General features: G+C 42.5%; 1 protein-coding gene across 1 annotated transcript in view; it reads right to left on the bottom strand.

Annotated features, from left to right (window-relative positions):
- csmd3 (CUB and Sushi multiple domains 3) overlaps nt 1-25,773 on the bottom strand; it is a 751,933-nt gene that overhangs the window by 249,563 nt on the left and 476,597 nt on the right. Inside the window, 1 exon segment of the mRNA XM_033020379.1 lies at nt 2,867-2,983. Within this exon segment, the coding sequence (XP_032876270.1) occupies nt 2,867-2,983 (117 nt within the window).

Raw genomic sequence — 25,773 nt, 5'->3', positions numbered from 1 at the left:
AAAAATGTCCACGAGAGCCCCGAGTACCTACGAGTGGCTACTATCGTAATTCTCCGAGTTTGAATCAGGGAAAACGCGGGAGAATGCTTGAATTAGCTCGTACAGTGGGACAGCCCCTTAAATGTCCAATGAATGAAGATATTAAAAAAAAGCTGTAAATAATTAAAAAAAACATATTTCCTTATCTGTAATTTAAAGACATCAATATTATTTTAAAGTAAAAAAACGTCCTCTGCAGTTAACTTTTAAGTCTAAGTTGGCCTAATGAATTAACCCTTTCTAAAATTGGAATACATTGGTGTTCAATTGAGGAACAAGATGAAAGGCATAGATGGGGTAGACAGTCAGAACCTTTTAACCAAGGTGAAAATATCAAAGGCTGGAGGCATAGCTTTAGGGTATGTGGGACAAAGTTTAAAATATGTTGCTGAGCAAGATAGTTATACAGAGCATTGTGCATGCCTGGAACGTGATGCCAGGAGTGGTGGTGGAGGCAGATACAATAGTGGTGTTTAAGAGACTTTTACACATGGATATGCAGGGAATGGATAGATATGGACCATGTGCAGGTAGATAAGATTATTTTATTTTGCCATCATGTTCTGCACATTAATTGTGGACCAAAGGGCCTATTCCTGTGCTATGTGTTTCTATGTTCCATGTTCTAAGGTTTCCCGACAGGCCACCCGGTCAGAAGGCTTCCTGTCTGGCCACGGATGTGGACTGGGAATGCGGCTGGAGGCCTTTATCGAGGAGCTGTGATCTCGATGCCTCCCGGATCGCCGCGTAGGAGCCCGGGTCGGGGCCCGGCCGGGGCCTCGCGCGTAGAAGCCTAGGTTGGGCAAAGCTGCCAAAGGAGCCCGCGGCTCGGGCCCGTGTTGGCACTATGGAGGCGTGAAGTTGACAGCAATGAGGCCTCGGCGGCGGTGGCGTTGAAGCTTCGCGATGATGGGGCATCGGCGGTGGTGAAGCCTTGCGGGTCGACCCACGGTCGATGGTCGATGAGAGCGTGGAGAACCGCCGTGAGGGGGGAGGAGAAGGACAATGGGGACCCGGCGTGGGGAAACCGTTGTTGGGGGGGGGTTGGAGAACAAAAGGAGGAAGGAGGAGCCGGCATGCTTTGCAACTTTGTCAGCACTGTAGGTGGCTGCTATTTGTTAACATTGTGTATGCAAGCGAAGAATCTCACTGTGCCTAGTCACATGTGACCATAAAGTATTCTTATTCCTAATATACAAGGAGCATCTCGTTCAACACATACAAGCACATTCCCTGAACTGTGAAACTAGCAACAGCGTCGGAAGTCACATTTCCAGGCTCTGACCTCCAGAACCTTCCAAATTACTTCAGAAGTTTGAACATACTTCCGAATCAGAGGTTCATTTTCTAACCTCCAAAAAAAAACAATGTTTATTTTTGACCAATTATTGCATCCAATAAAACACACAGCTTGGGGAATTCAGGAGATTGAACTGGTAAAGGAGTTGTCAATGATTTGGGTTGAGTCACTGTGCGAGGATTGAGAGTGGAAAGGGAAAGAGCCAGGGTGTAGTAGGAGTGTAGTAGGAGTGAGATGGGGGTGGACTGAGGAGGGGTGATGAATGATGGGCTGTTGGAGCCAAGTGGGGGAAAGATGGAATTGGGAGAAAGAGGCAGGTGGGTGATATTTAGAAGCAAACAAGGAGAAACAAGTTATGGAACTTGGGTAGTGGCAGGTGAAGATGGTTCACCTCAAACACAGATACTGTATGACCTACTGAGTTTCTCCAGCAGTATGTTTTTTGCTCCAGCTAGCAGCATCTCCAATCTCTTGTTTCCATTATTGTTTTCAGTATAGTGTCAGATGCGGAGAAATGCAAAACAGTTATTAAGATTCTAGACTGATTTAGGATAAGTTCTGTGCAGAAAGAGCGGGTGTTCTTCGCAAACTGGGCAAATCTGTCCATGGATAAATCTACAACAGAGCAGTGAGCAAATTTAAAAAAAAAGTGCATGGGCCTACTTGCCAAAATGCAGTACTAATAAATCAATGTAAAGTACAGAAGCAAATTTAAATTAAAATACACGCAAAAATTATTGCAAAACCCAATAAGATGAGAAACAGAAGGTGATGAATTCGGACCAAATGAGATGAGAAATGAGATATAAAAATCAACACCACAAATATCAGGTGTAGGAAACAACTGCAGATGCTGGTTTAAATCGAAGGTAGACACATAATGCTGGAGTTACTCAGTGGGACAGGCAGCATCTCTGCAGAGAAGGAACGGGTGACGTTTCGGGCTGAGACCCTTCTTCAGAAATGTCACGCATTCCTTCCATGCTGCCTGAGTTCCTCCAGCATTTTGTGCCTACCTTCAGTTTAAACCAGCATCTGCGGTTTCTTCTTCCATAGAAATTTGAAATTCAGTTGCAGAAAAAAAAATTGCTTTCCCTTAAATATATTTTAAGCTGAGGTTTCAACTCCTTGTGAATTGATAGAGCATAATATTTTTAATGTATATCATGGCTCTTACTAAATTGACTAGCTATCAGTTATACGTATGTATGGAACATGTAATGGTATTAAACTTATACACATATATATATATATATATATATATATATATATATATAAAATGAAAATCTAAGAAATAGAACAAAAGTATAATGGCATTTGAACATGGTAAAGAAAAAAATGTTCTATAGCTATTAAACTAACCTTTTGGACTAGTTCCTATGTTTTTCAATCTACTCAGAGACTGACTGTGATTAATATTCCTCTACTTATGCGCAGTCATGCAAAATTTCTATGCCAAATAAAATATATACCATTGATAACATAATACAATGAATACCTAAAGTAATTTGGTTAAATTTCACTCACCAAACTCTCTGGAGACTGTGATGGAATAAACACAATTGTGTCCAGTACTATAATTTCTAGGATAGTTTGGAGACAGCACTGTACCATCCAAACCTGTGGATCGACTTCCACATGGAGCTGAAAGATAGATTTGTATTTTACAAATATTAAATATAACTTAGGATTCACATCAGAGAAAAATATACATATGCAGTGAATTCCTGATAAGTCGAGTTTCTCTTGAATACAAAATAATTATTTTCAGCCTTGTTATTTGTCCATTCTTTAGTCCCAAACACCCTTCAATTTATATTAATTTGCCTATTGCTTCCACAAAGCCTTCCTACTGCCATTGGCATGGTTGAGTGCTCACAGCAATGGGGCTCTTCACAAAGAGCGCATAAATGTCACAGTGAATTGTAAATCCATTCTGGTTGAAAATAATATGCATTCTGGAGTAAGCCAGTTTGATGGTGCCATTCAGAAACTAAGTCCTTTTCAGTTTTAAGACAGAGGCATTTTGATCATATTTCATCTTGTGAGTCTCAGATTGGAACCAAAACGGATAAGGGAACGATTAGACTTCATGCTGATTTAGGCAGAATTGTCTTGGAAGAATCACATGGAACTGAATACAGTCTTTTAAATCTTTTGGATCATCCTCATTCAAGGCAACCTTACTAATTACAGTCCAACAAGGCTAAGTTTGTAACAATGCAGGCTGTTCATTGCAAATGAGCATTCAATATCTAAATATTTTAGGACATTCAACATCTAAATCTTGTTCACCGGTCATTTGAAACAACCACCTCATTTTATACAGAGATTTAGTGCAATATCCCATCCACTCTACGGCAACGAAACATCAAATAAATCATTAAGGGACAATTCAGTATTTTTGTATTACCACAGTGAACCTTTACCATAGTAGACCAAATTGGGTGGGGGATGTGTTCTGTTTTTGCTGATTGTCCGCTATAACTGAGTGAGGGATTTCCCCCCAATTTGCATTACTGGGTCAAAACCGTGGTGCCCTGACACTGAGAGCCCAGTGAGACCTCCGTCACCACACGGAGCACCGCGGCGCAAGAAGGCCGCTCCGCAGCTCCTTGTCCAATGCAGCTGGGGGTCAACAAAAATCCCTGCCTCTGCTGCTGGTTCCCACATTCAGAATTTGAGAGCTAAATGGGAGGTCTGGACCATTGGGGTGGTGGGGTGAGGGAACCCTGTCCTGCTCAAGGGTCAGAGCATTTTATTGTCCTATGTCACAAAACAGAACAATGGAATTCGTGTTCAAGAAGGAACTGCAGATGCTGGAAGATCGAAGGTACACAAAATTGCTGGAGAAACTCAGCGGGTGCAGCAGCATCTATGGAGCGAAGGAAATAGGGTGGGGGATGTGTGGAATTTGTACTTGCCGTAGCACCGCAGAGTACTCTGTAAAACCCATAATAAACCCATAAGTTCAGTATATATACACAAAACAGACAAGTAAATAGGCAATAATAGTGCAAAGTAAAAAAATAATACTCCCAATCTATGGTTTGAAGCCTATTTGGAGGTTGTATTGTTTAATAGCCTGATGGTTGCAGGGACAAAACTGTTCCTGAACCTGGACATTACAGTTTTCAGACTTCTGTACCTTCTTCCCAATGGCAGGGGTGAAATGAGTGTGTGAGCAGGATGGTGTGGGTCTCTGATGATGCTGGCTGCCTTTTTGAGGCAGCGACTCTGGTAAATCCCATCGATGGTGGGGTGGTCATAATCTGTGATGGACTGGGCAGTGTTCACCACTTTTTGCAGTCTTCTTCCTTCCTGGGCATTTGAATCACTGAACCAGGCTGTGATGCAACCAATTAATATGCTCTCCACCTGTAGAAGTTCATGATTGCATCAGTGTGCTGGGTCCAGGACAGATCTTCACAGACATACACACACAGGAATTTGAAGCTTCTGACTCTCTCCAACACCGTTGGAAACAACATTGTGAATCGTCGACCTTCCTCATCCAAAGTCCACAATCAGTTCCTTGATCTTACTGACATTAAGGTTGTTGCAGGTGCAGCAGGCAGTGAAGAAAGCAAATCGCATGTTGGCCTTTATGACAAGAGGAATCAAACCTAGGAGAAAAGAGGTCCTTCTGCAGTTGTACAGAACCCTAGTGATACCACACCGGGAATATTGTGTGCAGTTTTGGTCCCCTAATTTGAGGAAGGATATTCTTGCTATTGAGGGAGTGCAGCGTAGGTTTACAAGGTTAATTCCCGGGATGGTGGGACTGTCATATGCTGAGAGAATGGAGCAGTTGGGTTGGAGTTTAGAAGGATGAGAGGCTATCTCATTGAAACATATAAGATTGTTAAGGGCTTGGACACGCAAGAGGCAGGAAACATGTTCCCGATGTTGGAGGTGTCCAGAACCAGGGGCTACAGTTTAAGAATAAGGAGCAAGCCATTTAGAACGGAGACGAGGAAACACCTTTTCTCACAGAGAGTGGTAAGTCTGTGGAATTCTCTGCCTCAGAGGGCGGTGGAGGCAGGTTCTCTGGATGCTTTCAAGAGGGAGCTAGATAAGGTTCTTAAAAATAGCGGAGTCAGGGGATAAGGGGACAATTAGGGGTACTGATTGGGGATGATCAGCCATGATCACATTGAATGGCGGTGCTGGCTCAAAGGGCCGAATGGCCTACTTCTGCACCTCTTGTCTATTGTCTATAGTCTATTGCTCTGGCACCATTTGATCAGTCGATCAAATTACCCCATTGCTCTGACTCTGCAATTTATCCAACGATGGTGGTGTCATCCACAAACTTGAAGATGGGGTTTGCACTGTGTGCGGCTACACAGTTGTAAATATAGAGTGAGAAAAGCAGGGGGCTGATCACACAGCCTTGAGGTGCCTCTGTGCTGATGATTATCGAGGAGGAAGTGTTGCTGCCAATTCATACAGACTGTGGTCCATTGATCAGGATGTCGAGAATCCAGTTGCAGAGAGACCCAGATTCGTGACCAACGTTCAGGGCGTCTCGGTGTCCGAATATATAAAGTTATTTTTAATAGCTAAAAATGTATTTTTGTTACTGCATGATAAAAATACTAAAGGCTGTTTGTTACATTGTGTAATGTTAAGTGCTGATCAAAGCAATCGCTTGTCAATGTTAATGCCTTGTCAATTTCAATAGCTTCCACAGTACTTTAATCCATTATAAATGTGTAATAACGAACGTGTACTGCATTTTCAAACACCTCCATGGGCTGATCAACTTGTCAAAATACCTCCTGCCCTACAACTCCTGCGCAGCCTTCTAATTTTGGCCTCAATCTCAACATCAAATGTAATGCATCTTTCAGCTCCAAGTCTCTGAAGTCCCCGCCCTAAACCTTGTGAACATTTAGCACTCTTCACACTTCATGATGCTTTTGAAAACCTCTCTTTTTCTAAGCTTTTTGATCATCCTCTCATGTAGCTAGGTAACAGATTATTGCAGTTTTATACATTCCCTGAAGGGTCATGGGAAGCTTTTGCTAAGTTGAAGACGGTATATAAGTGGAAGCTGTTCTTACTTAAAACATTTTAAGCGAGTGACATCTCCGCAAAAACCTTGGAGTGAGGTGTCCGTCTCCTTAGACGTGCCTTAGTATTAAATGGAAACCCACAAGCCAAGTGCGTCAAACCACCTGCTTACTTATTTATAGCAAACTGTGCAATTCTCATGAAAAAGTCACCTGGTGATAGGCATTCAGTAATAATATCAAGCTGAACTTGACAAATTCGTAAAAGCTATCATCCAGGAAGTCCCACAGAAAGATAATTTTGCAAACCGATTGAATCAGGAATAACCAGACAATGAGAGAAGCAGCTGCACTTTATTGTGCAGGTTTAGGGCTGATGGGGATAGTAGGGTTTGATTACATACAATGAAAGTAATTGTATTTCTTATGAGAAGTTTCTTCTGCACCAGCTCCTGGGGTAAGAGCATAGAACAGTACAGCACACGAAACAGGTTCCTTGACCAACAATGTCCACGCCAAACAAGATGCCTGGTTGAACTAATTTCCTCTGCTTGCATGTGATCCAGATCCCTCTATTGCCTAAACTTTCTTGGAAACTCAACGGGACAGGCAGCATCTCTGGAGAGAAGGATTCGGTGATAGCTTTTACGAATTTGAGGTTATGAGACGTGAATTGGCAAAGATAGACTGGCAATTGATTCTTAAAGGGTTGATGGTGGATATGCAATGGTAGGCATTTAAATACTTCATTTATGAACTACAACAATTGTTCATCCCAGTTTGGCAAAAGAATAAATCAGGGAAGGTAGTGCATCCGTGGATAACAAGGGAAATCAGGGATAGTATCAAAACAAAACATGAAGCATACAAATTAGCCAGAAAAAGCAGCCTACCAGAGGACTGGGAGAAATTCAGAGTCCAGCAGTGGAGGACAAAGGACTTAATGAGCAAAGGGAAAATAGATTGTGAAAGAAAACTGGCAGGGAACATAAAAACTGACTGCAACAGTTTTAATAGATATGTGAAGTGAAGAAGATTAGTTAAAACAAATGTAGGTCCCTTGCAGTCAGAAACAGGTGAATTGATAATGGGGAACAAGGGCATGGCAGACCAATTGAATAACTACTTTGGTTCTGTCTTCACTAAGGAAGACTTAAATAATCTGCCGGAAATAGCAGGGGACCGGGGGTCAAATGAGATGGAGGAACTGAGTGAAATCCAGGTTAGCTGGGAAGTGGTGTTAGGTAAATTGAATGGATTAAAGGCCGATAAATCCCCAGGGCCAGATAGGCTGCATCCCACAGTACTTAAGGAAGTAGCCCCAGAAATAGTGGATGCATTAGTGATAATTTTTCAAAACTCTTTAGATTTTGGAGTAGTTCCTGAGGATTGGAGGGTAGCTAATGTAACCCAACTTTTTTAAAAGGGAGGGAGAGAGAAAACGGGGAATTACAGACCAGTTAGTCTAATATCGGTAGTGGGGAAACTGCTAGAGTCAGTTATTAAAGATGGGATAGCAGCACATTTGGAAAGTGGTGAAATCATTGGGAAAAGTCAGCATGGATTTATGAAAGATAAATCATGTCTGACGAATCTTATATAATTTTTTTAAGGATGTAACTAGTAGAGTGCGTAAGGGAGAACCAGTGAATATGTTATATCCGGACTTTCAGAAGGCTTTCGACAAGGTTCCACATAAGAGATTAGTATACAAACTTAAAGCACACGGTATTGGGGGTTCAGTATTGATGTGGCTAGAGAACTGGCCACAAAGAGTAGGAGTAAACGGGTCCTATTCACAATGGCAGGCAGTGACTAGTGGGGTACCGCAAGGCTCAGTGCTGGGACCCCAGCTATTTACAATATATATTAATGATTTGGATGAGGGAATTGAATGCAACATCTACAAGTTTGCGGATGACACAAAGCTGGGGGGCAGTGTTAGCTGTGAGGAGGATGCTAGGAGGCTGCAAGGTGCAAATGCATGGCAGATGCTGTATAATGTGGATACATGTGAGGTATCCACTTTGGTGGCAAAAACAGGAAAGTAGACTATTATCTGAATGGTGGCCGATTAGGAAAAGGGGAGATGCAACGAGACCTGGGTATCGTGGTACACCAATCATTGAAAGTAGGCATGCAGGTTCAGCAGGCAGTGAAGAGAGCGAATGGTATGTTAGCATTCATAACAAAAGGATTTGAGTATAGGAGCAGGGAGGTTCTACTGCAGTTGTACAGGGTCTTGGTGAGACCACACCTGGAGTATTGCGTACAGTTTTGATCTCCTAACCTGAGGAAAGACATTCTTGCCATAGAGGGAGTACAGAGAAGGTTCACCAGACTAATTCCTGTGATGTCAGGACTTTCATATGAAGAAAGACTGGATAGACTCGGCTTATAGAATTTAGAAGATTGAGAGGGGATCTTATAGAAACTTACAAAATTCTTAAGGGGTTGGACAGGCTAGATGCAGGAAGATTGTTCCCGATGTTGGGGAAGTCCAGAACAAGGGGTCACAGTTTAAGGATAAGGGGGAAATCTTTTAGGACCGAGATGAGAAAAACATTTTTCACACAGAGAGTAGTGAATCTGTGGAATTCTCTGCCACAGAAGGTAGTTGAGACCAGTTCATTGGCTATATTTAAGAGGGAGTTAGATGTGGCCCTTGTGGCTAAAGGGATCAGGGGGTATGGTGAGAAGGCAGGTACAGGATACTGAGTTGGATGATCAGCCATGATCATATTGAATGGCGGTGCAGGCTCGAAGGGCCGAATGGCCTACTCCTGCACCTATTTTCTATGTTTCTATGTGATGTTTCAGGTCGAGGCCCTTCTTCAGTCTGAGTGAATGAAGTTGAATGACACTGTGCCTGACCTCTTACTGCATTTCAAATTCAGCAGAGAGTCCAGGAACAAGGCCCAGAACTTGCAGAGTTAAGGGCAGGAAACACTTTGAACCTGACCTATCATCTATACTTCAGGTATGGTTTGTACTATAGCATAACTTCACCTACATGAACCGGATTGCTAACCTGGAAAGATAATTGTATTAAATATTGAATTAAATGTTAAATAAAATTATTTTCTTTATTTTACTTAATATAAGTGGTTGCAATTAATATCTTTCAGATATATGTGTTTAAGTATTTAATTATTTAAATATCTGTTGATGGCTGACGATTTAAGGAATGGTTGAAAGGGCCTGTGATAGCATGAGTAGCACAGGGTGTCAGAAGGCCGTTGACATGACAAGGAGCTGATCATCAACTTAAGGTCACAAGTTGATGAGTACGCTCCAGTCTTCATCAACGGGGACAGAGTGGAGAGAGTGTCCAGCTTCAGGTTTCTGGGCACACACATTTCAGACGACCAGTAACACCACAGCACTGGTCAATAAAGCACAGTAACGGCATTTTTCCTGAAGATGCTGAAAAAAGCTGGTCTGCCCCAACAGATGCTGGTGACTTTCTACCGCTGCACCACAGAGAGCATCCAAACATCTCTGTGTGGTATCTTAGTTGCACAGCAGCGGATAGGAGAGCTCTTCAGCGGGTCGTCTCCAGAGCACAGAAGATCATTGGGATACAGCTCCCAGCTCTGGAGGCCATCTACAACGCCCGCTGCCTCAGAAAAGCCATCAGCATCTGTAAGGCCCCACACACCTATGCCACCGTCAGTTTGAGCTTCTTCCATCTGGCAGACGTTATAAGGCCTATTACGCCCGCACCTCCAGACTGAGAAATTGCTTTTTCCCCCTAGAGCTACAACAGCACTGAATCAGTCTGCTAAGTGCCCCCCAGAATCTGTCTTTGCCCCCATAATCAACTGGCACAACTGACGTATCTCAACACAATGACAGCAGCTGTAATCTTTAACCTCAGTGTACATGGGCCTATTTGTACTTTTACCTTATTTATTTATTTTATAGCATCGATATGGAAGTTGCAATCTTAATTTCATTGTTTTTGTACAATGACAATAAAGATATATTGTTATTATTATTATTATTATTATTATTATTATTATTATTATTATTATTATTATTATTATTATTATTATTATTATTATTATTATTAGTATTATTATTATTATTATTAGTATTATTATTATCATTATTATTATTATTATTATTATTATTATTATTATTATTATTATTATTATTATTATTATTATTATTATTATTATTATTATTATTATTATTGTTATTATTATTATTATTATTATCTGAAGCTGGGCCTCTGAATCTACCACACAGAGCTATCTTTCTTTCTACTTATCCCCTGATAACATCCTGGTCTTGTTCTACATATAGCCCCAGCTGGCAAGTAACAAGTATCTGCAATGGGCCAGAAATTAAAAAACTATAGAAGATGCTGGGAACACTCAACAGATTAAGCAGCATCTGGGGAAAGATAAACTGAAATTCATATTCTAGAACTGAAAGGTTAACGCACAAAACACACTGGAGTAACTCAGCACATTGGTCAGCATTTGTGGAGGGAATTGACAGATGACATTTTGGGGTGGGACCCTTCTTCAGACTGATTGCACTATAATCACATGTCCATTTCCTGTACAGATGCTGCCTAGCCTGCTGAGAGACTCCAGCACTTTGTGCTCAGGAGTCCAGCATCTGCAATTCCTTGTGTCTCTATAAACTTTTGTTTGTGATGTTTCCAGCAGGTCTCATTTTTAATTGTGAGTATTGAGAGGTTCAAGCTCAATCAGTGCTGTTGTGATGCAAGTGTTTAGCATGGCTGCAAGAGAGCAGACTCAAGGCATGGGACAGATGCCTGAGATGAACACCTCCAGATTCAGGGACAGTTTCGTCCCAGCTGTTATCAGGCAACTGAATCATCCTACCACAACTAGAGTGCAGTGCTGAACTACTATCAACCTCATTGGTGAGTATCCTTGATCAGACTTTACTGGCTTTACCTTGCACTAAACGTCATTATCTTATCATGTATCTGTACAATGTAAATAGCTCGATTGTAATCATGTGTTGTCTTTCCGCTGACCGGATAGCACGCAACAATAGCTTTTCACTGTACCTCGGTACACGTGACAATAAACCGAACTGTAAGATAAGGTGTAATACTGCCCAGTAATTAGTTTTCACTCACTGTGCCCTTTGACTAGACACACATTTGACAATAATAAACCAATATGAGTTTGGTGGTGGGATAATATTCAGAATTGCCTCCACTGTTTCTGGGCCCTTCAATTCTGCTTTCTTCCAAGATTACAATCTCAGCTTCCCATGCACGCTGGTGTACCATATCTCTCAATTCTATCAGAGTCTCTGATTAGTTATATTGTTTATCGAACATCCAGTTATGGATGAACATAAATATTTTACACTGCGTCAATGAAAGCCACTGTCTTAGATTCTTAGGTCATAAGGTCATAAATGATAGGAGCAGAATTAGGCCATTCGGCCCATCAAGTCTACTCCGCCATTCAATCACGGCTGATCTATCTCTCCCTCCTAACCCCCTTCTCCTGCCTTCTCCCCATAACCTTCTGACACCTGTACTAATCAAGAAACGATCTATCTCTGCCAAATATATACACTGATATTTTTCTTACCATAACTCTGTTGATTAGCAAGTGAAAACATCTCTTTAAGTGCCCTATGAGCAATTTTGAAACAGATTTGATGTCATAAATGTCAAATAGCACCATAGTGTTATCCCGATAAAGCTATTTCACAGCTTTATGGCCTGCTTTTCTCCTCACATTTCACAGCATGTCTCATTCACCTTTTTCCTGATCCTTGTTTTAAATCTCCCCATGCCATCAACCCAATACAACTTCCTCGATAAACTGTTGTCAATTCTTAAGGCCTGAGTAAGAGATTTCTCTTCTCACATGTCTCTGTCTAAGTCAATTTCATTTAGGAGCTAGACAATCTTAAAACCTACCTCTTTGTCCAAGCTTTGACAATTCTCCCGATATTTCCTTATGTTGATCGGTGTCAAAATCTTCCCGATATCTCTGTTGAGAAGCACCTTAGGATAGTTTGTAACATACGAGGCACAAATGCTTCTTCTTGTTGTTCTTCCTATGGGCCTGTCCCACTTATGCCACTTTTTCGGTGACTACGGCACCCGTCATGGTTCGTTGCAGGTTGCCGAAAATGTTCAACATGTTGAAAATCCAGCGGCGACCAGAAATACGCTACGACTCTTTGGGTGACTAAGGAGACTACTCACGACCATACAGGCGACACCCTGGCGACATGTCGTGGGGTGAAGCCTGTATGGTCGTGAGTAGTCACCCAAAGAGTCGTAACTTGTTCTGGTCGGCGCTGGATTTTCAACATGTTGAACATTTTTGGCGACCTGCAGCGGCCTATGACGTGTGCCGGCAGTCGCCGAAAAAGTTGCGTAAGTGGGACTGGCCCATTATGGTTTTGTTTACCCCCTATACCATTAGCCATCTTCTATGAAGATAAACTAACTAATCCATATGGCACTCCCCCACCCTAGTCATCCTGCTAGATTCACTGTCGCTATAATTCATTATCACCTAACCGACATCCAACAATGGCCAATTGTGGGCTGCACCTTGTCTTGATCAACATCACTTTATTTTATGCATCTCTTTCATTCATTTGTTTTATATACCTCTCCATATCACCATCTATATCTCTCGTTTCCCTTTCCCCTGAATCACATTATGAAGAAGGGTCTCGACCCGAAAACATCACCCATTCCTTCTCTCCAGTGATGCCGCCTGTCCCGCTGAGTTACTCCAGTATTTTGTGTCTATGTTCATATTAACACTGCACAGTCAGATCATTACAAATATTACACCAGCATTTAGAGTCTATCTTTGGTTTAAACCAGCATCTGCAATCCCTTCCTGCACATGATCCATATGGAAGTTTGCTTCTGGTGCATTGAATATTATTATTTAATGACATCCAGAGATTGCATTGTTAGCAGAAAATTCACATTGACCCCAGGGTCTGTTTGCAGCCTTTCTGCATGACATTTAATTGCAGAATCTCACAAAGCTAAGATACAATATTGAAAAATGTCAGGAAGGGTCATTTGGCATTTTATTAAGGTTAGCACTAAATCACTCGTATAACTGACACACAGACATCTTCAAATGAGTTCAGAAATAGTAGAATTTGATGGCAAATTATTACATTCGATGGTAAAGTCAAGGGTGAGACTGAACCTTAAACAGAAAGTGCTAGAAATAGTTTGCAGATTATGAAGCCTTTTGATGAGTGACCCAGGTTAACATTAATCCCTCATCTCTGCACTTTTTGCTTTAAGCTTAGATTTTTAGAATCTGGAGGTTTTTGATTTTTGGTTACCGCATATTTTGGTGTAGGTTTTGGCTATTATCAAATTTAGCCATTATGAAGTAATGAAAGGTCTTGATAGAGTGGATGCAGAGAGGATATTTCCACTAGTGAGTTTAGGACCAGAAGGCACATTTTCAGAATAAAAGGATGTAACTTTAGAATGGAGATTTAGATTTAGTTTAATTTAGAGATACAACGTGGAAACAGGCCCTTCGGCCCATGCCGACCAGCGATCCCCTCATATTAACCTACGAGGGACAATTTAAAAAAAAACATTTACCAAGCCAATCAACCTACAAACCTGTACTTCTTTGGAGTGTGGGAGGAAACCAAAGATCTCGGAGAAAACCCACACAGGTCACGGGGAAAACGTACAAACTCCGTACAGACAACATCGGTAATCGGGATCGAACCCCGGTGTCCGGTGCTGCATTCGCTGTAAGGCAGCAATTCTACTGCTGCACCACCATGACCGTTAAGGCATTTCCTTAACCAGAGGGTGGTGAATCTGTGGAATTCATTTCCACAGATGGTTGTGGAGGCCAAGTCAGTGGGCTATCTTAAAAGTGAAGATTGCCAGGTTGTTAATTAATAAGGCCATCAAAGGTTATGGGGACAAGGCAGGAGAATGGGGTTGAGAGGGAAAAATAGATCAGCAATGATCAAATGGCTCAATGGGCCAAATTCTGCTCCCATGTCTTATGGTTCTTTTCATTTTAAAATTCATGCACTAAATATGAATCTCAAACAATAAATGGTGATTGTCAACTCCAGTGCCAGAAGAGTATTGGATTCAAGTCTGTCGTTCATAATGACACCTTTAGAATGGTGCTGGGATGGATGTCGATGTGAACATTTCGCAGAGAGGTGAATTTAATGCAAAAAGCAATTTCAGAGTACTCAAAAATTGGAAGAAAAGGTAATACGAGAGTGGATGTATTTAAGGCAGAGAGGGATAGATTGTTGAATATTGTGGTGGGTGTCAGGGGTTATGGGGAGAAGGTAGGCAGGAGAATGGGGTTAGGAGGGAGAGATAGATCAGCCGTGATTGAATGGCGGAGTGGACGCGATGGGCCGAATGGCCTAATTCTGATCCTAGAACCTGTGAACTTCTCCTTTCTACCTCCCATCACTAACTAAAAGGTCTTTCACCTTTTTCCATTCAATTGTCCCTGAATTTCCTTGAATCACCTATGTCTGCAGAGTGGAAACGTCCATGCTAGTTGGACATTTCTGCAATTCTATTCAATTTTCTTTAGGAGATTCTAGATTCAAGATTCAAGAGAGTTTATTGTCATGTATCCCTGATAGGACAATGACAATGCTTTGCTTCAGCACAACAGAACATAGTCGGCATGACTATAAAACAGATCCGTGTGTCCATATACCATTATATAAATATATACACACATGAATAAATAAACTGATGAAGTGCAAATAACAGAGAATGGGCAATTAATGTTCAGAGTTTTGTCTGAGCCAAATTTAACAGCCTGATGGCTGTGGGGAAGTAGCTATTCCTGAACCTGGTTGTTGCAGTCTTCAGGTTCCTGTACCTTCTACCTGTAGGTAGCAGGGTGATGAGTGTGTGGCCAGGATGGTGTGGGTCCTTGATGATACTGCCAGCCTTTTTGAGGCAGCGACTGCGATAGATCCCCTTGATGGAAGGGAGGTCAGAGCCGATGATGGACTGGGCAGTGTTTACTACTTTTTGTAGTCTTTTCCTCTCCAGGGCGCTCAAGTTGCCGAACCAAGCCACGATGCAACCAGTCAGCATGCTCTCTATTGTGCACCTGTAGAAGTTAGTGAGAGTCCTCCTTGACAAACCGACTCTCCGTAATCTTCTCAGGAAGTAGAGGCGCTGATGTGTTTTCTTAACAATTGCTTCAGTGTTCTCGGACCAGGAAAGATCTTCAGAGATGTGCATGCCCAGGAATTTGAAGCTCTTGACCCTTTCAACCATCGACCTGTTTATATAAACAGGACTGTGGAACCCATCCTACCTCTTCCAAAGTCCACAATCAGTTCCTTGGTTTTCCTGATTTTGAGGGCCAGGTTATTGTGCTGGCACCATATGGACAGTCGCTCGATCTCTCTTCTATACTCTGACTCATCCCCATCAGTGATACGTCCCACAACAGTGGTGTCATCAGCGAACTTGATGATGGAGTTCGCACTATGACCGACTACGCAGCCATGAATATAGAGTGAGTACAGCAGGGAGGCTGAGCATGCAGCCTTGAGGTGCTCCCGTGCTGATTGTTATCGAGTCTGACACATTTCCACCAATACGAACAGACTGTGGTCTTTGAATGAGGAAGTCGAGGATCCAGTTGCAGAGGGATGCGCAGAGACCCAGTTCTGCGAGTTTGGTAACCAGCTTGGAGGGGATGATTGTATTAAATGCCGAGCTGTAATCAATAACAGCCTGACATATGAGTTTTTGTTGTCCAAGTGGTCCAGAGCGGAGTTGAGGGCCAGCGAGATTGCATACACCGCTCATCTGTTGTGGAGGAAAGCGAACTGCAGTGGGTCCAGGTTTTTGTCGAGGTAGGAGTTGATTTGCGCCAACTATTCAACTATCTTTGATTTCTGTTCCCGGCCAATCCACATTTTACTGATGTCCCTTCTCAGTGGTTCTAATCTAATGAATAACTTAGATTATGGACTAAGTTAATTTTGATCAGAGGGGTTCAATATTTTGAGCAAAGAACTCTGAGGAGCACGTTTTCCAAGTTCTGCAGGAAGGAACTGCAGATGCTGAAGAAGGGTATCAACCTGAAATGTCACACATTCCTTCTCTCCAGAGATGCTGTCTGACCAGGTGAGTTACACCAGCTTTGTGTCGTTCTCCAAGTGCTTCCATGCTTTAAATGTACATTTGGCCCTGAATGATTCACCCCGACCTCTATTTGGAGATGGGTGAGAAGTGATCATTGCTGCTGGAAAATGCACATTCACCCTTGTGAAGGTAAGCAATGGCATTAGTTGAACCATACATCTCCAAAATGATAGGGTATCATCAAATCCACACGACGTCATCTGAATACAGTTAATAGATGGTGACTTTGCTGAATGCCTGAACAAATAGGATAATGCGGCACGGTGGCAAAGCATTATCTCTGATGCTTTAAGAAGGCTTTTGCCATATGGCCTTACAGCGCCAGAGACCTGGGTTCGATCCTGACCACAGATGCTGTCTGTATAGAGTTTGTACGTTCTCCCCGTGACCTGCGTGGGTTTTTCTCTGAGATGTTCAGTTTCCTCCTACACTCCAAAGATGTACAGGTTTGTAGGTTAATTGGCTTGGTATAAATGTAAAAATTGGCCTGTGTGTGTGTGTGTGTGTGTGTGTGTGTGTGTGTGTGTGTGTGTGTGTGTGTGTGTGTGTGTGTGTGTGTGTGTGTGTGTGTGTGTGTGTGTGTGTGTGTGTGTGTGTGTGTGTGTGTGTGTGTGTGTGTGTGTGTGTGTGTGTGTGTGTGTGTGTGTGTGTGTGTGTGTGTGTGTGTGTTAAGGTCCGGGGATCACTGGTCGGTGTCGACTCGGTGGTGTCCGTGCTGTATCTCTCAACTAATCTATGGTGCCTAATGTACCAACATGCACATGCCATATTTTGGATATATTGTCTATCAAAATCATATTTCTCTGTGAACATGTCTGTGTAAGCATGCTACATTTGTTTGCCTGCTTCTCTATCTTACAACAGAAAATGCATTTCAACTTTGACTGTCACTGTCAAATGCATTAGGACATCCACAAGTCATAAAACATTGTAAATAAATGTCAAATCTGCACGATTAAGAAAAATCTTTGACCTACCAGGGAACTGAGTAGGCAACATTCACTGAAATTATGGGCTGCATACTTTTGCATTAGCAGCATTTAAATGTTTCTAAAAGTTAGTCATGTTCCCAATCCATGGTAAAAGGCCAGGGTTAGGTGGGGAGATTTTAATTCAGCTGAATTGATCCATTGAGAATAGTGAGGAAAAAGAAAATCAAAAGGGAATTTGCAAAAGGGATCATAGACAGAATTGGGTGAACAGAAACAAAAATGGAGAGTGTTGGGAGTCTGGGAAGAATGGGATCCAGTAAAGTGTGCAGGTAAATAGTAGCCAAAGAGAGGTGGCACAAACAGCCTCTTCATAACAGTTTGTGGACTAGCAGGAGAAGTTAATGTTTCCTTCAGGACCAATATTTTAATCAGTAAAGCTGACATTATGCCTCCTAATGACTTCATCAGGGGACATTATGTCTATGAAACTTGAATAAAAGCTGAAGAAACATCCGTGGGAACAGTAGATGTAATAGTGCAGGCGCAGAAAACAAAGTCATTGCGAGTGAAATCTTGGCTCTGACTGGTGAGATAATTATCATCTAACCAGAGTTTAATTTCTCCTAATTTCATCAGAGGTATAAATGTAAACATTTGATGGGTTGGTGACTAGGGTTGCTGGAACGCCAAAGTAGGAGTGGCTGATGGTGAGGAAGGCTTTCAGAAGGTAAAGAGGGATATGGATCAGCTACAGAAATGGGTAGATAAATGGCAGATGGAGTTTAACCCGAGCAAGTGTGAGGTGTTGCGCTGTGGAAGATTGAATGAAGGGGAGATCATACAGTTAATGGCGAGACCTTTAACAGCATTGATGTGCAGAGGGATCTTGGAGTCCAAGTTCATAGCTCTCAGAAAGTGGCAGCAAAAGTAATAAGAGTGGTGAAGAAGGCATATGGTATGCTTGCCTTCATTGATAGGGGCATTGAATATAAGAGTCACGGAGTCATGGTGCAGCTCTGTAAGACTTTGGTTAGGCCGCATTTGGATTATTGCATGCAGTTTCCGCCACCGTATCACATGAAGGGGGTGGAGTCTTTGGAGAGGGCGTAGAAGAAGTTTACCAGATGCTGCCTAAATTAGAGGGTTTCAACTATAAGGAGAGGTTGGATGGGCTTGGACTGTTTTCTCTGGAACGTTGGAGATTGAGGGTGGATTTCAGAGAAGTTTATAAAATTACTAGACCAAGTGCAGACCGTTGGGTCTGTTCCCCCAACGTGCGGTTGTGGGGGGGGGGAGGCGGCATGCAGCATCACACACACTAACTATCCCCCCTCCCCCCCGCACTCTCGCTAATTATCCCCCTTGACATTATATTAATAATATTAATTTGCTCCTTTTACCCCATAACGCGAGAGAGAGAGAGCGAGAGCGAGAGCGAGAGCGAGAGCGAGAGAGAGAGAGAGAGAGAGAGAGAGAGAGAGCGAGAGAGAGAGAGAGAGAGAGAGAGAGAGAGAGAGTGTGTAATTTTGTAAAAACATTAATATCTCTGTCATTTTCCATCGATGGGAAAAATCCTCGGCACACATGCGGCGGAGGGGGGCTCTGAGCGAGGTGGCCAAAAATGACGGCCGTAGTTTGCGGCGTTTTCTCGGAAATCGCAGCACAGAAGGCCAAAAGCGGTCAAGAACAGAGATTTAGTAATATAGATGAGAGGCAGAGATAGGGTAGACACTCAGAACCTTTTTCCAAGGGTGGAAATGTGTAACATTATAGGGCGTAGCTATAAGGTGAGAGGTGGAAAGTTTAATTAGATGTGCAGGGCAACTTTTTTTACATAGACCTGGAACGTATCGCTCGAGGTGGTGGTGGAGGGAAATATTATAGTGGTGTTTAAGAGGTTTTTAAACAGGCACATGGAAGTTCATGGAATCGAGGAATGTCCATCATGTACAGAGAGATGAGATCAGTTCAACTTGACATCGTGTTCGGTGCAAACATTGTGGGCTGAACACATACCTGTGTTCTATTGTTCCACATTCTAGGTCATTTGTATATTAACGGGGGCTGCCTGATCTCCAGAATAATTGCACTAATTTATTCATCTAATTCAAATAACTGAAAGTGTAGATGTTCCTTCTACTCCCCCAGTTATCTATATTACTAAAAGTAAGATCTTGACCACTTCCTGTTTTCTGTTTCATGATTTTTGAAAAAAAGCTGCCATATACGGCTGTGAAATTTGTACCATCTTGCTCAGAGTCCCGCTCCGCTGCACAGGACAAGAGGATTTTTCCCATCGATGAAAAATCAAAGAATTATTAATGTTTAAAAAATGTAGAGATTCTCTCTGCTGCCCCTGCTGGTGGGAGGGTGGAGGGACAATAAAACCCGGAAGTGCTGTGTCTCACTCAGTCTCTGCAAGATGGAGGAAGCGAGAGGGTCACGTGTCTGAGCTGTGAATAACACACATGTCTACTCAACTGTGAGTGACCTTAATGTTGTTTGAAAATGAAAATGTGGTTGATTTGAAATGCTGCACTGCAAAAATGGATGTTGTTGTTGGTGGTAACTGCTTTGAAATGCTGCACTGCAAAAATGGTTGTTGTTGTTGGTGGTGGTAACTGCTTTGAAAGGCTGCATTGCAAAAAATGGTTGCTGTTGGTGGTGGTAACTGCTTTGAAAGGATGCACTGCAAAAAATGGTTGTTGTTGGTGGTGGTAACTGCTTTGAAATGCTGCACTGCAAAAATGGCTGTTGTTGGTGGTTGTAACTGCTTCGAAATGGTGCACTACAAAAATGGCTGTTGCTGGTGGTGGTAACTGCTTTGAAATGGTGCTCTGCAAAAATTGTTGTTTTTGTTGGTGGTGGTAACTGCTTTGAAATGCTGCACTGCAAAAATGGTTGTTACTGGATACTTAACAACTTGCTGTTTGCACTGTATATTGATTTTAGATAAAACGCTATCACTTATGGCTGTGATTTTTCCCATCTTACTCAGTCCCCCGCCACTTATCAGGGGCAGAGGATTCTTCCCATCAATGAAAAATAAAAGTGTTATTAGTGTTTAAAAAATGATGAGAATATCTCTGATGTCAATCACGCCATGAAGATCACGCCCCTTCCGGTTGGAGGGGGATTATAAAACCCGGAAGTGTGGGTGTGGCTCAGTCTCTGCAAGATGGGGGAGGGAGAGGTCACGACTCTGTCTGAGCTGTGAATCAACTGAGCACACTGAATGTCTACTGAACTGTGTGTGGTGTTTATGTGGTGTTTTGTGCGGTTTTATAGTGGTTCTATGGTGGTTTCACCCTGCTTGAAATGGTATGAAACTGCATTTGAATGTGGTGGCCTGGCACCCTGCATGAAATGGTATGACACTGCATTTGAATTTGGTGGCCTTGCACCCTGCTTGAAATGGCATGAAACTGTACTAGCATTTGGTAGCCTTGCACCCTGCTTGAAGTGGCATGAAACTGCACTTGAATTTGGTGGCCTTGCACCCTGCTTGAAGTGGTAGGAAACTGCATGAATTTGGTGGCCTTGCACCCTGCTTGAAGTGGTAAGAAACTGCACGAATTTGGTGACCTTGCACCCTGCTTGAAGTGGTAGGAAACTGCATTTGAATTTGGTTGCCTTGCACTCTGCTTGAAATGGAATTTCAAGGAATAGCCGCAAGTCAACAGCTAGCCCACCAGCCGTGAATGAGCTGCCAGCACATCAGGCTTGAGTGACTGAGCTGCCACCTCAAGAATCCATTTAGCCCACAATGTCCATACTATCCTTCTGGAAACCAACGTGCTCTCCAGAAAGTCCCCCCCCCCCCCAACGGGTCCCACAGTCTAGAAGTTAATAAAGCTTGAGGAAACCAAAGCTTGAGGAAATAGAAACAATAAAAAGAAGCTAAAGAAAATAATTCCTTTCGGACATTAATCCATTGAGTATACCATGAATCATCAATGGCTCAATGGATCATTACTTAAGATCTAATTAATATACTCAAATATGTACAACAATGTCCAATGCAATCCTGCCAAGATCTAAGTTATAGTTATATACTACAATCCAATTCCAAGTATGCAGCTCTAAATTGTATTCAACAGATATTTTCCAAAAAAGCAATTTGAAATATCATGCAGATCTTTGTCTAATAATTGTTTAAAATTGTGCAAAGAAAACCAAATATGTGTAGAAATATACACACAACTATTTAGTGCACACTTGAATCACCTTGCATCTTTCCGTATTATTTATTCTATTTACCCTTGCTATTCGTAGTATTTGTACAAATCTGGAATCTGAAACTTGAAAATGTTGATTTTGCCCTTTCTAAACTAGCCAGAAAATTCAACAGGTTGATTGAAATCAATATGTCAATTTTGCATTATTGATTTAAGTGACCTAGTTTTACTGAATTAAGTTAACTCGTCCTAAAACCTGCACCCCAACTCATTCACATTCATTTTAACAGTCCTAAGGCATTCCAGCATTTTATTTATTCCAACCAAGAATATATATAAGGTCTTCTGAAGGATTTTAAATTGACTGTCTATTATGAACAAAACAAACAACTTCTTGACAAATTTAATTAAATACAAGAATATGAGGCCGTAAGATCTGACAGTGCATACTCTGTACTTGTATGGACCTCTTTCTTCAGCCTTCAACAGTTCCATCATATGGAAACTCCTGCTGCACCCATTCTATCCCATCAGCTCACCATTAAGCAGCTTCTTAGTATCTTCTGTGGCTTTATATTATACATTTTTAAATTTATTTTCTCACCTCAGCCTACCTGAACAATGATTTCCAAATCCATAGCATAATTCATTCTGGCCCTTCTTTACACCCAACTCAAGATGTCTACTCATTATTACTGCGTTGATTATACACAAGGATCACTGATCAGAACTGCTTTAAAAAATGTTCCAATTCTGCACCTTTCTTCCTTTTAACCTCTTCTTAAATTGGATCGTTTTTGTTTTGCCAGCATCACCAGCTGTTTTCCTTGAATTAAAACTGTACGGACTCGTGGAGCCATGCATTATGTTAAAAATACTACAGAAAGCTGTTAAATGCAGTTATTGCAAATAGGGGTCAGGGTCCCAGCATAAGTACGGTATTGGTGTGGTCCCGTTTAGAATTTCATGTGTAAAGCTGGATTCAAAAGTCAACAATTCTGGTTTTGCAAAGATCATATAATCTGAATCACTTTTTACATAAATTATTATGGGTTTGTTTGTTGCAAAGTAATTTGCTTCCTTGGATCCAATGACCTATAGAGCATGACAGAGGTGAGGACTCTTGGAAGTAAATTCCACCTTCATGAAGAAATGTCGAGAAAGTAAACAGCATTTGCTTAGGGTTGCTTGACAGCTTTTGCCCTGCGAGTAACTATTATTTGGATGGAGAGGTCATCACTGGAAAATTCAATCAGGCGTGTGATGTTGCGGCTCACATGAAGAAAATTAGGTAAATACTTAGACAGATTGCAGCCGAGAAAGATTTGGTGCAGAGTCAATATAGAGACAGGTATCAGGATAGAAGGTCAAGCTGGGAATAGGGTGACAGACTGGTGAATGGATTAGATTGGTAATCGGTAGATAATCGGCAAGCTAACAGTGGGCATGGCAAGATTCAGGCAAAGGGATGCTGCAGATTGCAGGACAAGTGGTCAGAATGGAAAAGCCTGTGGATCAGTTATTTGGGGGAAGGTTTTTGGAAATGCATTGCAATCTGGGTTGATGATAGTGCCCCCACCAGGAATAGGGGGCACAAAATAAGTCAAGTATGTGCATTGCTTAAGGTGCACATATAAGAAGTACATTGCTGGCAAACCAAAAATCTCCAACATTGGAGTCCGAGAAAACAATATGATATCATAGACTGTATGCTACAACTGTATGCTACAACTACAATATATTCCTGGTATACCATATTATTGCAAGAGATAAGCTTACACAGTTGAGCAAAAAGTGACAAAGATAGCAGATAAAAAGAGACAGGTAGATAAAAATGCTGGAGAAACTCAGCGGGTGAGGAAAGGGTCTCGACCCGAAACGTCACATATTCCTTCGCTCCATAGATTCTGCCTCACCCGCTGAGTTTCTCAGCATTTTTATCTACCTTCGATTTTTCCAGCATCTGCAGTTCCTTCTTAAAACTACAAAGAGACATGCACTTACACCCAGCAACATAACCTGCAAGCAATAGTGAGCAACGCTGTGGTACAAATGCTTTACTCATTCATATCATATTACTCTTTCCACTATTTAAAAAACCAGTAGAAACACATCCATTTTAAATGGAATGACATCTAAAATAAACAGCAGATGGGAAATTAATATTCAATATTAAGACCTCTGTTTCCAGGCTTCACAATGGTATACCGAGAGAGAGTTTAACAGTAATTTATCAACCCCATTGCGTGTAAACATGTTTAGTTAATTCTTTGTGCTTTTCAGGCTTTATTCTGTAATTATCTACATAATCAGCTGCAGAGAGATGAAAGGAAGCGTTATTTAGTAGAATATTTCACATGATGTTAAATGTAACCGGCAAATATTTATGAGGTTACATGTTTTCTTTATACACAGCTGAAGCCACAAGGCAGACTACTAGAAGATGATCCATTTTAAGGTATTTACCTCTTTATACAAATTTGCATCTATTAAAAATAATTGTTTATATTGTATATCTTTAAGTTCATTTATTACTTTTTCATTCATAATCATATTCCATATAGCATGGAAACAGACCTTCAGTCTACCAAGTCTGGACTGACTAAGAAACAGCCATTTATACTGATGTCATGCAAATCTCATACATTTATCCCCACATTTCCATTAGCTTCCCTTGATTCTATTATTTAACAGGAGTAACTTACAGTGGCCAATTAACCACACATCTTTGAGATGTGGGAGGAATCTAGAGGTTCTGGATTAAAGATGGAGAACATGCAAACACTACAAAAGCACTTGCCCTATGAGCAATGTCACTATGTTGCAAATAATAGATATTTTTTAGTTTAGTACAGGTACACAACCTTTTATCCAAAAGCCTTGGGACCAGACACTTCTCGGATTTCGGAATTTTTCGGGTTTCGGAATGGAAGATTTTTAGCGTAGATTAGGTAGGTAGCGCAGGCGGCTTGAAAAGTCTGGAGCGGCTGCCTCCTCCCCGGAGACCGGGGAATCATTGTAAATCATTGCTTAAATGTTAGTCAGTTAGTTTGGAGGGATTTTATGTGTGGGGTGGGGGGTGGGGGGGGGGGGGGGGGTGAAGGGGGGGGGGGGGGGGGGGAGGTGAAGGGGGAAACTTTAATTCTTAGTCCCCTACCTGGTCGGAGAGGCGGGAAGTGGGCAATGCCTTACCGGGTCGCCGTGCAGTAAGCTCCGGAGCGCTGTGGCCGCCAACTCCCAACATCACGGAGCTGGAGCTGCGGGCGTCCGGCCGCGGGCGGCGCCGGTTGGAGCTCCGACCCCGGCGAACTCTACCCCTCGCTGCGCGGCACTCCAAATCCAGCGCGGCCCATGGCCGGACGCCCGCAGCCCCAGCTCCGCGATGTTGGAAGTCGGCGGCCACAGCATTGGGATACCAGCGGGGAGCGGGCAATGCCTTACCGGGTCGCCGTGTGGTAAGCTCCGGAGCGCTGTGGCCGCCGACTCCCATCATCGCGGAGCTGGGGCTGCGGGTGTCCGGCCGCGGGCCGCGCTGGATTTGGAGCGCCGCGCAGCCAGGGGTAGAGTTGCCGGGGTCGGAGCTACAACCGGCGCCGCCCGCGGCCGGACGCCCGCAGCCCCAGCTCCGCGATGTTGGGAGTCGGCGGTCACAGCGTTCCGGAGCTTACCACACTGAGACCCGGTAAGGCATTGCCCCCTCCCCACCTCTCCAACCAGGTAGGGGACTAAGAAATAAAGTTTCCCCCTTCCACACGCACCCCCCCCCCCCCTTCACATAAAAGCCCTCCAAACTAACTAACTAACATTTAAGCAATGATTTACAGATGTTTAAATGTCTCCCCGGTCTCCGGGGAGGAGGCAGCCGCTACAGTAGAACAGACCTGGGTTGACCTTGGGTCGTTTCGGGTCAAGCTTGGCGCCAAACGCGAGCTTTGGTGTGCAGACGACATCCTGGATAAAATTTCCGGTTTTCGGAGCTTTTCGGTTTCCGGAATTTCGGATAAAAGGTTGTGCACCTGTATTATTAAATTGGGCATAAGAGAAGGCAACTAACTAGCATGCTGCTCTTTCGACATGCTTCTCATGATCCTGGTCAACACTTAATATCAAACTATTTGTGTACTCTTAAGGGCCTGTC

Source organism: Amblyraja radiata, chromosome 4, assembly GCF_010909765.2.
Source record: "Amblyraja radiata isolate CabotCenter1 chromosome 4, sAmbRad1.1.pri, whole genome shotgun sequence".
Classification (NCBI taxonomy): Eukaryota; Metazoa; Chordata; class Chondrichthyes; order Rajiformes; family Rajidae; genus Amblyraja; species Amblyraja radiata.
This window is presented reverse-complemented; position numbering and strand designations above follow the sequence as displayed.